Source organism: Rattus norvegicus, chromosome 4 (genome assembly GCF_036323735.1).
Source record: "Rattus norvegicus strain BN/NHsdMcwi chromosome 4, GRCr8, whole genome shotgun sequence".
NCBI classification, from domain to species: Eukaryota; Metazoa; Chordata; class Mammalia; order Rodentia; family Muridae; genus Rattus; species Rattus norvegicus.
In genome coordinates this window covers 100,659,646-100,675,918 of record NC_086022.1, presented here as the reverse complement: position 1 = coordinate 100,675,918, position 16,273 = coordinate 100,659,646, and the positions used below count along the sequence as shown (strand labels likewise).

The 16,273-nt window shown below is 36.3% G+C and overlaps 1 non-coding gene and 1 gene segment (V, D, J or C); both read right to left on the bottom strand.

Annotated features, from left to right (window-relative positions):
• Positions 1–443: 443 nt before the first annotated feature.
• On the bottom strand, positions 444–547 carry LOC120102598 (U6 spliceosomal RNA). The gene has a single exon (XR_005504233.1). It is a non-coding gene; the product is annotated as a U6 spliceosomal RNA (small nuclear RNA).
• Positions 548–10,519: 9,972 nt separating this feature from the next.
• LOC102552841 (immunoglobulin kappa chain variable 12-41-like) lies at positions 10,520–11,098 on the bottom strand. The segment is given in 2 exon segments: positions 10,520–10,842; positions 10,973–11,098. Coding segments are annotated over 2 exon segments (387 nt in total).
• Positions 11,099–16,273: the final 5,175 nt, after the last annotated feature.

The window sequence follows — 16,273 nt, the reverse complement described above, 5'->3', positions numbered from 1 at the left end:
TGTATTTATTGACTGTAGTTTTGCACCTTGTTATAGAGTTTTCTTTCTATTATCCTCTGTAGGACTGGATTGGTAGAAAGATATTGTGAAATTTTGGTTTTCTCATGGAATATCTTGGTTTCTCCTTCTATGGTAATTGAGAGTTTTGCTGGGTATAATGCCTGGGCTCACATTTTGTTCTCTTTGTGTCTGTATGACATCTGCCCACGATCTTGCTTTTAGAGACTGTTGAGAAGTCTCCTCTAATTCTGATAGGTCTGCCCTTATTTATTACTTGAACTTTCTCCTTTACTGCTTTCAATACTTTTTCTTAGTTTTATGCATTTGGTGTTTTAATTATTGTGTGACAGGAAGAATTTATCTTCTGGTCCCATCTGCTTGGTGTTCTGCGGTTTTCTTGTATGTTTATGGGCATCTCTTTATTTAGGTTAGGGAAGTTGTCTAAAAATATGGAATGCTTCATGAATCTGTGTTTCAACCTTGAGTAGGAACATGATAATTCTCTGTATTGTCCCAATTTTAGATTATGTGCTGCCAAAGTGAGCACCAGTGTGACTATTTTTGAGAAATCTCATTATTTCACATATTTCTTTAGATAATACATTATGGATGCAATGAAGTTTTAACAAGCAGTCCAAAAATTTGATTATACATAGAATGTAGTATTATTAGATTTAAGACAATGGAATGTGCTGGAAGATGAGACTCCACCATAGTATGAAGGGACTTATTTAGTGTGTCCAGAGACTGACACAGAGAACTAAGAAACAGAAACCAAGACTAATTGGCATCATCAAAGCCCAGTTCTCCTACCAAAGCAAATATTGGGTATCCAAACACACCAGAAAAGCAAGATTTGGATTTAAAATCACATTTCATAATGATGATGGAGGACTTTAAGAAAAACATAAATAATATCCTTAAAAAATATGGGACAACCCAAGTAAACCATTAGAAGCCCTTAAAGAGCAAACACAAAATTCCCAGAAAGAATTAGAGGAAAACACAAACAAACAGGCGAAGGAATTCAACAAATCCATTCATAATTTAATACTGGATACATAAACAATAAAGAAAGCACTAAGAGAAAAAAACCTGGAGACAGAAAACCTAGGGAAGAGATCAGGAGTCATAGATGCAAGCATCACCAAGAGAGTAGAAGAGATACAGAAGAGGGAATATCAGAGGTAGAAAATGACATATACCTCAAAGATAATGTAAAATGCAAAATGGTCCTAGCCCAAAACATCCAGGAAATCCAGGACACAATGAGAAGATCAAACCTAATGATAATACGTATAGAAGAGAGTGAAGACTCCTAATTAAAAGCCCAGGACACATCTTCAACAAAATTATTGAAGACAACTTCCCTAACCGAAAGAATGATATGCCCATAAACATACAAGAAGCCTACAGAACTACAAATAGATTGGACCAGAAAAGAAATACCCCCTATCACATAAGAGTCAACACACCAAATGCACAAAACAGAAGAAAGAATAATAAAAGCAGTAAGGGGAAAGGTCTAGCAACATATAAAAGCAGGCCTATAAGAACTAGAGCAGGCTTCTTAGCAGAGACTATGAAAGTTAGAAGATCCTGGGCAGATGTCCTACAGACCCTAAGAGAACGCAAATGACAGTCCAGGTTACTGTACCAGCAAAACTCTCAATTAATATAGATGGAGGAACAGAGATATTCTATGTCAAATCCAAATTTACACAATATCTTCTAAATCCAGCCCTACAAAGGATAATAGATGGAAATGTCCAACACAAAGAGGGAACCTACACCCAAGCAAAAGCAAGAGAATAAACTCTTGCAACAAAACCAAAATAAGAGACACACACAAACATAATTCCACCTCTAACAATGAAAATAACAGGCAGCAATAATCACGATTCCTTAATACCTCTTAAAATCGATGGACTCAATTCCTCAATAAAAATACATAGGCTAACAGACTGTATACATAAAGAGGACCCAGCATTTTGTTGCATACAAGAAACACACCTCAGGACAAAGACAGACACTGCCTTATAGTCAAAGTCTGAAAAACAACTTTCCAAGGAAATGGTCCAAAGAAATAACCTGGAGTAGCCGTTCTAATATCGAATAAAATTGACTTGCAACCAAACTTCATCAACTTCATATTTATCAAAGAAAAAAAATCGTCCAAGATGAACTCTCAATCTTATTTATCTATGTTGCAAATGCAAGGGCAACTACATTCATTAAAGCAACCTTACTAAAGCTCAAAGCACACATTGCACCTCACACAATAATAGTAGAAGACTTCATCACCCCACTGTCATCAATGGAAATATCAGAAATTGAACAGAGACATAGAAAAACTAAAAGAAATTATGAACCAAATGGATTTAATAAATACTTATAGAACATTTCATTCAAAAATAAAAGGATATACCTTCTTCTTCTTAGCACCTCACGCTACTTTCCCCAAAATGACCATGAAATTGGTCACAAAACAGGCCTAAACAGATATAAGAAGGCTGAAATAATTAGTGCATGCTATCAGACCACCACAGACTAAGACTGGTCCTCAATAACAGCAATAACAACAGAAAGCCAACATGTCATTGGAGTTCAAGAACTCTACTTGGTCAAGGAAGAAATAAAGAAAGAAATTAAAGACTTTTTAGAATTTAATGGAAATGAAGGAAAAACAAACCCAAACTTATGGGGTGTAAAATGAAAGCAGAGCTAAGAGGAAAGCTCATAGCTCTGAGTGCCTCCAAAAAGAACCAGGAGAGAGCATACATTAGCAGCTTGATAGCACACATGAAAGCTCTGAAGCAAAAAGAAGCCAACATATGCAAGGGGAATAGAAGGCAGGAAATAATCAAACTCAAGGCTGAAATCAACCAAGTAGAAACAAAGCTAACTATACAATCAGAAAACCAGAAGCTGGTTCTTTAGAAAATCAAGAAAAATGATAAACCATTAAGCAAATTAACCAGAGGACACAAAATGTGTATCCAAATTAAGAAAATCAGAAGTGAAAAGGGAGACATAGATATAACAACAGAATCTGAGACAATTCTAAAAAAAAAAAATCATCAGACCCACTACCAAAGCCTATATTCAACAAAACTTAAAAATCAGGAGGAAATGGACAATTCCCTCGAAAAATACCAGGTATCAAAGTTAAATCAGGATCTGATGAAACATCTAAACTGCCCTATAACTCCTAAAGAAATACAAGCAGTTATCAAAAATGTCACAAAAACAATAACAACAACAACAACCGAAAGTGCCCAGGAACAGATGGGTTTAGTGCTGAATTCTATCAGACCTTCCTAGAAGACCTCATAAGGATATTGTCCAAACTATTCTGCAAAATAGAAACAGACAGAAAACTACCTAATTTCTTCTATGAAGCCAGAATTACACTTACTCATGAAACACCCAAGGATCGAACAAAGAAAGAGAACTTCAGACCAATTTTCCTTATGAACATCGACCCAAAAATACTCAATAAAATTCCTGCATACTGAATACCAGACAACATCAAAACAGTCATCCATCATGATCAATTAGGCTTAATCCCAGGGATGCAGGGATAGTTGAATATACAGAAATCTTTCAAGGTAATCCACTGTATGAAGAAATTCCAGGAAAAAAGAAACACATGATCATTTCATTAGATACTGAAAAAGCATTTGACAAAATTCAACACACCTTCATGATAACAGTCATGGAAAGATCAGGAATTCAAGGCCCTTAACTAAAAGCAACCAAGTACCTAACTTCAAACTAAATGGAGAAAAACTTGAAGTAATCCCACTAAAATCAGGGACTAGACAAGGCTGCCCACTCTCTCCCTACTTATATAATGTAGTACTCAAAATACTAGCCAGAGCAATAAGACAATGAAAGAAGGTAAATTGGTAGGGCAAGATGTAAATGGGAAGTTTTGGCATAAAATTAAATGTAAAATTCTTTGATGAGTATAATATAGGGAGAATCTCTAAAACATTAATTAAAAAAATAAGAAAGGATTCTCTGTTGACTCTCTCAGTTAGGCAGATTTAGCACACATATTCATTGTCTTCCTCCTGAAGCATTTCTGGTCCTGGGATGTTTGTAACAATAAATTCAAGTCTAAGCATCTCTAGAAAATAAATACACTTCGTATGATTGCTGTGCATGTGAATGTTTTGTACCATGCTTCCATAAAACACATCACAGAAGGTGAGTTTTAAGGACACAATGAGAAGTACAGAAATTATAAACATGAATGTGCTTTTAAAAAGTCCATAACCTACATAAAGTTGTAATTTTCAGGGAATGGTTTTAAGATGTCTCAGCAACTAAGAGGATTTACTGTTCTTGAAGAGGAACTAGGTTCATTATCAATATTCACATGGTGGCTTGAAATCACTCTAGTTCCACATTGTCCAAATAATTAACCTGAAAATGTACATGTGAGTACGTGTATATGGAATTATTAAATGTTGATATCTTGGAATATTCATGTAGTCAGAAATACATATTTACATTCAATAAAAAAGTAATGAAAAAAGAGGCCATGTATTTAAAAGGGAGTAAGTAGTAATATTTCTGAAGATTTGGAGGGAATAGAGGACAAAATATCATAATTAAAATGCAATCTCACAAATAAAAATTAGAAAAAGTAGTAGCTGCATCTTCTCAATAACATATGCAAATACATATGAGAGGACTATATAATTATTTATTTATTTCCCAGAATGAGTTCATATCTGAGAGCCTAGGCCATGAAAGGAAACATAATAAGGAAATTCTATATTGTACCAGGCAGAAATCAAAATAAGTGCAACCCACAGACTGGAGCTGTTCTTTTCAGATGAGCATAGTCAACAGATATACCCATACTGTCTCTCGGATCTTAACCAGCAGAGATCATGGCCTCTTAATGAATCACTGACCTGGCTGCAGCTGTTCCTAGCCTTTGATGATTGGCTTATACCCAGAGCACAGCCCACTGATATGAGGACTTCTTTATCCCCAGGTCATACCGTGTGCTAGAGTCAGGCTCACACATGTCACACACAGGCATGAGTGCTCCTAATCAGATCCTGGGGTTGGTGCTGCTCTGGATTACAGGTGAAGAAGACTGAATAAAAGGAATGTCATACATATGGCTGTTGTTAGTGCTCCATGGTCTCCATAAACGTTGTCTTATATATGACATAATAAATTTTGTGTGAATTTGTTTTCAATTTCCAATATCAGGTGCAAGATGTGATATCAAGATGACACAGTCTCCTGCCTCTGTACCTGCCTCTCTGGGAGAAACTGTCACAATTACACGCCAGACGAGTCAGGATATCAGCAGGTATTTATCAGGGTATCAGTAGAAAGCAGCGAAATCTCCTAAGCTCCTGATCTATGGTGCAGATGTTTTGGAAGATGATGTTCCATCAAGTTCATTGGCAGTTGATCTGGCACACAGTTTTCTCTCAAAATCAGCAGCCTACATCCTGAAGATGCTGCAATGTATTACTGCCAACAGGGTTACAGTGATCCTCCCACAGTGATTCAAGCCATGGCATAAACCACCCAGGGAAGAAGAAGAAAGAGCACGAGCTTCCACAATTCTCCTTCTGTGGTCTCCAGATGCTGCAACTGTTTCCTGTAGCTAAGACATAAAGGTCAATGTGATGTTTTTGTACAGAGTTCAGGTGAACTTTTATATGTCCAAATTTTATTTCACGCCCTAAGAGGAATCATCCTCACACAAGTTACACACAGACATGAGTGCTCCCACTCAGATAATGGAGTTGCTGCTGCTCTGGCAGTCAGCCACACTGAGAACAGATTATTCTTTGAATCTAAAGTCCATTTTTTTTTACTGAAAGTAAGGCTTCCTGATCACATGATTCTCCAGTGTGGTGTCAACTCTCATATGCATGGAAGGGATGAGGTTTTCCTCCATTACCTATTTGTTCATTTCTGTCCTTATTTGGAAGGCAAATATCTAAACTGCTTTTCCATTTCTGTGACAGCAATGAATATATGTATGACCAAGGTAATTCATAAAAGAAAATATTTAATCTTTGAACGTTTGTTTTAAGAGAATTAATCCATTTTGTACGTCGTAGTAAATGTTGCAGCAGGCAGGGAGATGTGATTTGCGGGCATAAGCAGGTGGCTATACACCCAAGTCTTCACCATATCAGCACAATTTCAGAGGCATTGATAAGAACAGAATTCTATACACCTGATTTTATTGGTATCAGCATCAGTTGGAATGCATATAGAAAAAGAAAAGTCACCTAAATGAAGTAATTGTTTTGATATAAGGAATTAGAACATGAGTAATAGCCATTAACTCGTTTGGGTGCTCTTTGGACATTAATGTTGGTAGGAAATAGTATTCTCAGTTTCTCCCTTGGAATACAGAGCTCTCTGCCCAGAATATCTGTGTGATCTGTCCATGCTGTGCTCATAAATGTTTCGAAGTTTAGGACTCTCATATTTTCACAACAGAAAAGTATAGTGTAGTTACTATTACTGTCTTTCAGAGAACTACAGACACTGGGTGGACAAATAATATGTGTATGTGTTCTTTGAAATGTCATCAGTAAGTGTAGCATAATAGTCAAAATAAAAAAAAATAAATAAAACAGCCTTAATTAACTCATATAATAAACAAAATCTCCATGAAATATTTTTGGATTACAAATAAACAGAATAACTAAAGATATCCAAATACAGATATAACTCTAATATTATTCATTAATGCCTGAAAATCATATTCTCAAATTAGTCAGTATGCCACTAACCTACTTCAGAGGTAACTTGATAGAAATATGAAATTTCAGTCTATGATGCACATCTACTAATGATAATCTATATTTTCACAACGTATCTGTATCAGATTACCATGTTCTGTTAATTGGGTTTTATTCTTAACATGAAGTGATTTTAATATTCATAATTTAGGACTGTCTATCAACTTTGAGCTCTGATATGCCAAGGAAGTGGTTCTTATGTGAAAACTTCAAAATATTTTTTTAAAATGCTGTGAACTTAACTATATAAGACCTTTTGTATTCATTTTCATGCTCTGGACACTATATTCACATTAATTATCCTTCACTAGACACACTTAAATGAGTGAAATATATTAAAACAGAGGCATATTTTAATTCTTCATGAGTTAGGAGACCACTCTTTCCTCCCTAAGGTTGCATGATACAGGAACATGAAAAAAACAAGATGCATTTTAAAAACTAGCAAATAATGGGAGGTCCAGTTTTATATCTTTACAAATTTGCAGTGCATGCTGTTGACAAAAAATGCTATTTGCAAGCATGTAGGTCTAACAATACTGAAAAAAAGTCTTTTTAAATGAACTCTGATGTTTTAACAGGACATGAACATGAACATACTGTATAGATAGTAGTAGAGCCTAGATTGTTCAATATCTCTTGATGTGTATTATGTTGCACGAGGACAGGGACGGAACAGATTTTCATGGAAATTCATAAGAAGGCACCCACGAGAACCTTCTGAAAATAACACATATGCTGTGAGAAAATGAAGGAATTTTAATATTTGGTAGATAAGAAGGACTAAAGTGACAGAAAGAAGGAAAGAGGAGAGGAAAGAAGGAAAGGGAGAATAGTGTGTAGTGAGAAAACTTGATTTATTGATTTACTTCCTAGATTGTATGTCATGGTTTTTGTCATTTTCTGGTGGATGCTAATTAACTAGTTGAGCCTGGGAACAATCAAAAGAATTCTGAATGATAGCCATAATACAGATTTGAAATAAATACAGTAAGAATGAAGAAGAATGTTGGGGTATTAGGGCCACAAAGAAGAGAGTGTTACAAAGCCTTAAACAATTAATGTGTAAAATCTCTCTTAAAAGATCTGTGGATCCCAGTTACACCACATTCTGTTCTTCATTGTTTGAACCTGATTCTACAGTTCTCCTTCTTAGAATTAAGAGATTTTACCTCCTTCATTTAATATAAGTATTTTAGTAACTTGTAACAAGAGTTCCTGAAACAAGTAATACAAATTTGGCTCAAAGAAAAAAATAGTGCAATCTATATTAATGGTTGTTTAAGCCTGCTTATCCCAATCCCTTCTGGTTTATATGTATCAAGACCCCAGCCTACTACATGAATATTTCTTGACTAATATGGTCCAAATTTGTGCAGGCATCAGTTATAACCAAGACAAAGCATGTGCATAGAAGTTTCCACGCAATTTCTAGATTTGCTGGTGCTCATAGTTCTAGGTGAGAAGAGTTAATTAATAATAGGGATCATTGGATGAAGCAAAGAAGTGCAAGCAGACAGGAGCCGGATGTAGATCTCTCCTGAGAGACACAGCCAGAATACAGCAAATACAGAGGCGAATGCCAACAGCAAACCTCTGAACTGAGAACAGTACCCCCGTTGAAGGAATCAGAGAAAGAACTGGAAAGCTTGAAGGGGCTCGAGACCCCATATGAACAACAATGCCAATCAACCAGAGCTTCCAGGGACTAAGCCACTACCTAAAGACTATACATGGACTGACCCTGGACTCTGACCTCATAGGTAGCATTGAATATCCTAGTAAGATCACCAGTGTAAGGGGAAGTCCTGGGTCCTGCTAAGACTGAACCCCCAGTGAACGTGATTGTTGGGGGGAGGGCGGCAATGTGGGGAGGATGGGGAGGGGAACACTCATAAAGAAGAGGAGGGGGAGGGGTTAGGGGAATGTTGGCCCGTAAACCGGGAAAGGGAATAACATTCGAAATGTAAATTAAAAAAAAAGATGACTGCAGCTGGGGCATGCTTTGCACACATGTAATTCCAGCACAAGTTTAGTTTTCCAAGACATACCTGCTATTAATGGATACCTTACGCTATAGAGCCTAAGTTATTAAAACATCTTGGCACCTTAAATATATCGTGAATCAAATAAAAGAACATTTAAATGAATCGATGTAATAAATTCATTAAAAACCAAAAAAAAAAAATAATAGGGATCATTGCTGCTAGGTTTTTGAGAAAAAGTCTGTAAGAATATAATTTATTTTGTACATATTTTTTTTAGCTTTTCAGGTTCAGGAGCTAGATGAGGCATTCCGAGAACCCCATCTTCACCCTCTCCTTCGACATCTAAAAGTAACGTCCACATCACATGTTGCCTGATAGTAATATTTACTTACATTGTCTCTGAATGAAACCAAGAAATGTTTCTAAGTTATGATATATGATGCATTGCACTTACAACATAGGGTCCGATCAGGACTCACTGACAGGGACACAGGGACAAATTTCATCTTCAACATCAGTATCCTGGTGCCTGAAAATGTTGAAACTTATAACTGTCAACAAAGCTACAGTGTGATGTCCCCCAGAGAGTGACTCAAATCCTCAGGTAAGGATAGTAAAGCTGTGCTCCTTTAGCTGTTCTTACTAGTGCTGCCTACTGTTGACAGCATCTTCCATTTGTAACCAGATTTTAAATTTAGTGGGAAGTTTTATTAGAAGATTCCAGGCAACTAATGTCTAATTAAATCTATAACATTTTCCACATAAATTGACCATGTATGATAATGCTTCTCTTGATTCTCTAAGAAGAGAGAGTTCTGCAACTGAAGTATCTATTTAAACATCATCTGTGATGTACACAGAAACACATAAGCATATATATATATTATAATTATATAATAGAATTATATTATTAGTTATAATAATATATTATACATATATAATATGATTATATTAGTAATTATAATATAATTATAATATGTTATAATTATATATTATATATGTAATTATATGCAACACAACTCATTCACCCAAGAGGGTCTTGGGGGAAGGAGTGAGGATTAAAAAAAAAAGAAAAGTAAAGACAAAAGACAATTCTATAACACGACTTCTGAAAGTTCTGAAGCTGAAGTTGAAGACGGTTTAATATTTTCCAGTCTGCTTCTATATTATTCTAGGTACATACACAGAATATGGTCAGTCCTGAGGCATAAACAAAGTAATCAACATGGCATAAACAGAGTAGTTAAGGAACAAACAAAGAACAAAGGCCCAAAGGTTATTGTTTTCAGAATCTTAAGGAGACTCATCAAGATACAAAGAACACATTCCTCAGCTGTACTCATATTGAGACTTCTTCTCTCCTATCCCAAAGTCAAATACCTGTCAAATTCTTAGATGGTGGTACCAAGGAATCTTTCTATCTCTCTCCCTCTCTTCCTTTCTGCCACATCTCTATGTATGTGTGTGTTTGTGTGTGTGTGTCTGTGTGTGTGTGTGTGTGTGTCTGTGTGTGTAAAATTATTTTTTTTCTTGGGAATTATGAGAAGCATGCCCTGTTTTAATGCTCTTTTTTGGAAGAAAAAATTAGGATATGAAAGTTACTCTGATCCTCATGCAAAAGCATCACATTGACCTTTGAATTTAGCCCAAGTGAAACAATCTCAGCATCCAGAGACACCAGAAGAAGCAGTGGCAGTAGAGTGGACTCTCACTTCTGCTTCCCTGGGTGGTTTATGTCATGGCCTGAATCACTGTGGGAGGAGCACTAGAAGCCTGTTGACAGTAGTAGATTCCAATATCTTCAACCTGTAGTCTGCTGATCTTAAGGGAATACTGTGTGCCAGATCTACTGCCGCTGAACCTTGATGGGACTCCATCTGCCAAGCTTGTTGCACCATAGATCAGGAGCTGAGGAGATTTCCCCGGTTTCTGCTGATACCATGCTAACCAATTACCAATGTCCTGGCTTGCCTGGCATGTGATGGTGACAATTTCTTCCAGAGATGCAGACAGGGAGGCAGGAGACTGTGTCATCTGGATGTCACATTTACCACCTGAGATTGAAAATTGAAAAAGAATTCCCATACAATTTATCTTGGTAAAAGACAACATTTATGGACACCATGCATGAAGCACTTACCACACTGACCTGCATAAATTTTCAGTTTATTCAGTCATCCTTACCTGTAAGCCAGAGTATCAGCAACCCAAGGAGTTGAGTGGGCACATTCATGTTTCTGTGTAACATGTGTGAAGATGACTCCAGCACGGGGTGAGACCTGACTATAAAGAAGTCATCTGAACAGTGGGCTGGGCTCTGGGCACATGCAAATCAGCAAACTGTAGGAATGGCTCTGGAACTGGTCAGGTCAGTAACTCATTAGAGAGGCCTGTTTTCCTCTTATATTTTGGATCAGAGAGCCAGTACAGGTTTATTTTGGTTTATTTGTAAAGAATGTGCTCCTCTTTGGATAGCAATAGCAGCAGCAGCAGCAGCAGCAGCAGCAGCAGCAGCAGCAGCAGCAGCAGCAACAAGAACAACAACGAATCACCAGTCTATGAGATGCTTATTGTTTTGATTTTTGTCATATTCGTTATAGGATTTTCTGTTTTATTTCTCTTATAGCATGGTCTGGAACCTACAATACAGTTTAAGCAGTATATAAATGCTTATAGGGCAAATTCATATTTATCTGTGAAGGTCATTGAGGTGGTGTAGCTTCATCATTTTTTCCTGCTTATATGTGAGATTGAAATTTAATAATAAATTTTATCTCTTATGTTTCTTCTCTGTAAAATCTCCAAAGTATCCCTTCTTCCTGTACTTGTAACTCATCACCTCTTTTTCCATTAATTTTTATTGCATAAGTACATGTACTTACACAAACACACACACACACACATAGAGACAAACACACACATATATTCTTATCTATAAACAATTGAGTTACTATAATGTTACACACAGATATATATATATATAAATGCAAATATATATACAAATATATATTCTTTTCAGGATTGATCATTATCATTTGCTTTTATATTGTTTCAGTTTTCAAAATGGGTGTGATTTTGAGTTTTGTGAAAATATTATTTCTCTGGGAGAGAATACAAGATACAAGCTTTTCTGGTTGCCAACTAAAGGATATGCTGACTTGGGGAAATATTTTTATTTTGTGTTTTTAGAAAATGAGCCCTGGATCCAATCCTTAGCACCACAAGAAAAAACTACTTTGTTAAATGTCATTTAACTACAGCAACTAAATATAAACTTAGTTTTTGAAATAAAAAAAAGAAAAAGAAAAGGAAAGGTGATTAGGATCTAGATATCTCCCTGAGCTATATGGATTATATTTGATAGAGGGGTACACCTGGAATAACTAGATTCAAAGGAATAAAACAACAAAAAGAATTTAATCCTAATCATTCTGTACACACTACACAGACTGATAAAATCCATACAGATATCTTGATGATACTAAAATTTTGTTTTGAGATTCATATATTAGAGAATGTACAGCTTTGGTGAGTTTCATCATCAGACATGCTGAACTGACCTGCTTGAGCTCCAGATCTTAAAGACTTTCAGCCATATCCAGTCAGGATAAACACAGAGAATACACTGATTGTTGGTGTGGCCTTCTTAAGGTCTTACCAGGATTCTAATTTTTCCTAGCCCCACCCCGCAAGATATCTCAATGTCCATACTCAGCCTGAAGAAGTTCTGAAGGGTTGTCAACTCAATGTCCTGGACTTCGGGGTTTTGGGGTGGTTGTTTTGAGATTGTTATTCTGGGGAATCTAGAAATTATCATATTTTAACAGAGATTTCTAATCTAGAAATGACTGTTCAGCCATAATGTTATTTGGTAGAAATTCTTTTATTCATTCCTAAATCGAAGTTATAATCTCGGACATTGGTACATAATTAATGTAATACAAATTTAAGGATTTAATTGATATCAATTTCTTATTGATATAAATTGTGATTGATATTGTCACTCTCATACAGACATTATACCTATACAATATATTTAATATACAAGACTTAGACCCTGTCTTATAACTGCCATTATAAACTGCTTTTAAGTTAAGGGCCAGATATTAAATTCATAGCTCTGAGTTTACTATTAGAGTATTTTCAAGATAATTTTTAGGAATAGCTAAGAGTAGTTATTGGATAACAATCTAGATTACTTTAAATGAATAGATGGTTTTCAGAAATGTCAGAAATTCATAAAATGTAACATTTAATGTTGTATATTCTTTTGTTGTTGAGAAATATCTGCTCCTAGAAGCAGATCCCCTATTTGGATAAAAAAAAAGGAGTGTCTATACCCACAGGTGAGGTAATACATTGTGGCTAGGTAGCCACTGGGCAGAAATTGCCTATTTCATCTGCAGACAAGTTACTGTCCAAGAAATGACACACTACACAGAAGAGTTGACTGATAATCTCTCCCAAGCCAGAATAATCAGCTCTTCAAAATTCTGTTACAAAGCTCTGTGAGATGATCCTGGGCCAGAAGGCTGAAGCCTGATGTTTGTATATGTTGCTAACAAGGGAATGTACAGGTTGGCAGTTGTATCTTCAACTTGTCTCAGTTTGGTAAGCCGAGTTAGGCTTCCTTTATTTTCAGATAGGATTCTTCTTTCTTAGATTTCTGATGGGGTTGAAGACTAATTACCCAGGCGATTCAACATTGAGAATACACACTTAATTACATAATTTCAGATAGTATACAAGATAGCCAAGATATAACACGTGGATTTGAAGACTTTCTTAGGGAGAGATAGGATAGGATAAATAGGTAGATTATAGAGTATTCCATTGAATTGACAAGCGTGATGACTTGGGTGTTAAGTATATTTTATACTTTATAAATCATAGAATGGTAATAGTTGTGCTCAGCTTACATCCGAGAGAAAAGTTCTTTTTTTAATTATACAGAAAGGGTAAAATGTGGATTGGTGTCTTCATGCAGACGAAGGCAGGCGCAAGATAGAGCAATGGCTGTGATTGGGTAGTGAAAAAGTAAGGTGGGCACACAATTTTAGAGAAAGGAGACAGGAGGGGAAGAAAAGAAGAACCAAGATGGAGGAAAAGAAGGATGACCCGGATCTGTGCGGCCTTAAAGTACACAGTAGTTATGAATATTTCATAAGGGAGGGATTTTATAGGACAATTTGTCTTATCTACATGCGTAGTTTATATCAATATTAATTGGCTTTTAGTTTATTGTGTGGATATTTTGTGGAGTGAGAATTTATTGATATAAATCTGATTGACAAATTACAAGCTTATTGAGTTTTGATTTTAATGGGTTACTGAGAGTTGTGACAATAACTACAGGGGCAGACGCTGAGAAAATGAGCAGACTCTACACCAAAAGACTCATGAGATAGTTAGTCTCTGTATGGAACTCGCATGGCATCGAGCAGTGTGAACTAGAGGGATGGTGAGATCTCTGCAGAGCCCAGAGGGTACCTGGCAGCAACTGGGAATGGAAATTGAGAACTTAGTGAGTCCAGCGGAGAGATTTTACTGGTTCAGATGAAAATACACACTAGACACCATGAAGTCCTATGGTGCAATCACCAGCATGGGATGGTGTCTTGCTTTTTATTTATATCATTTACTACTACATATAATTAAGATACATCCCAGAACAGTATTTTCTTACTTCCTAGTATTAAGAATAGAACTGCTCAGGTGTGTGTTTCTCCACATATTTATCTATGATAGGCTATGCAGAATGTTCATTAAAGCTGCTGATCATTTTCAAGAAGAAACAGTCTCAAGTGTAGTCCAAAAGGTTTTTGTTTGCTTGTTTTTTGGTTTTTTTTTGGGTTTTTTTTTTTTGAGCATAATGCAATCTGCCATTTATCATTTTCTGCTTTTTTCTTGAGTTCCTTTTGAACAAAGATCCAACTCTACCTTAATTTTAAGAATATTTCCAGCAGGGGGATCCAATGACACTGGTCTATCACTTGATTTCAGCCTGTCAATCACTGTAACAGTAGGTATTGGACAAAAGAGAAAATTTTAGTTTCTGATGCACTTGGCATTCAATTCTTTTATTCCTTTCAAGATCGTGGGACACTTGTTTACTTTCCTATACACCCATTGTTCTCCAGTTCAGAGAAAATACAACTGTGGGATTCCATAACTATACTGAAATCCAAAACCTCCATCCTGATCTCAAAACCTCAGTATAGGCAGTGAAAAGATCACCAAAGGGTGACATTTCATTGGATTTTGAGAAGTCTCTTTTGCCCATTATTTTTGTGCTGAATATGGCTAATGGTATGAACTTATGAAAATGAGCTATTGAGACACTAGACCTTATCATCTCTATATTTGGGACCATAGATATGCCTATGAAACATATTGATTGTGAATTTCATATCTACTGTGCCTCTAGTCTCCTTTGTGGAAAAGACCCTTGTGCTGTCTTCAGACTAAATGAATAAACCTTAGTATGTGGTTACCCTTTATCCTTCATGAGTGAATACACATAACACACCACAATCATAGATTACTGTATTATAATTAAACAAACATTATTAGTGACAGTGTGTTTTTCTTATTCTTTTTTATTTTATTTTTAATTGATTATTTTATTTATTGTCATTTCAAATGTTATCCCCCTCTGCAGGTTCACCTCCAACCCTACCCATACCCTGCTTCCTTCCTCTTGCCTTTATGAGGGTGCTCTTCCACCTTCCTACCCACTCCTGTCTCAAGGCCTTAGCATTACCCTGTCCTGGCTCATCAAACCCCCAAAGGACAAAGGCGATCCTATCCCATTGAAGCCAGATAAAGTCATCCTCTGCTACACATGCCATGGGTCCCCTGATATGTTCTCTTTCGTTAGTGGTTTAGATCCTGGGAGCTTTGGGTGGTCTGGTTGATTGATACTGTTGTTCTACCTAAGTGGTTGAAAACACCTTCAGCTCATTCAGTCCTTCCCTTAAGTTATCCACTGGGGTCCTGATACTCACTCCAATGTTTGGCTGTGTGCATTCCCATCTGTATTGTTCAGGCTCTGGCAGACCCTCTCAGGGCACAGCTATACCAGGCTCTGTCAGCAAGTACTTCGTGGCATCAGCAATAATGTCTTGGTTTGGTATCTCAAGATGGGGTGGATTCATAGGAAGAGAATCCCTAGATGACCTTTCTTACATTTCTCTTCAACTATTATATTAATCCTGCCAACCCATAAGCATGGGAGTTCCTTCCATGTTCTCAAATCTTGTTCAGTTTCTTTCATCAGAGTCTTGAAGTTCTTGCCATAGAAATATTTCACTTGCTTGGTTAGTGTCACACCAAGATATTTCACAATATTTGTGACTATTGTAAAGGACATGGTTTCCCTGATTTTTTTCTCAGTCAGTTTATCCTTTGAATAGTGAAAGGCTTCCTTTTCTTTGAGTTAATTTAGTATCCAGACACTTTGCTGAACTTGTTTAACAGCAATAG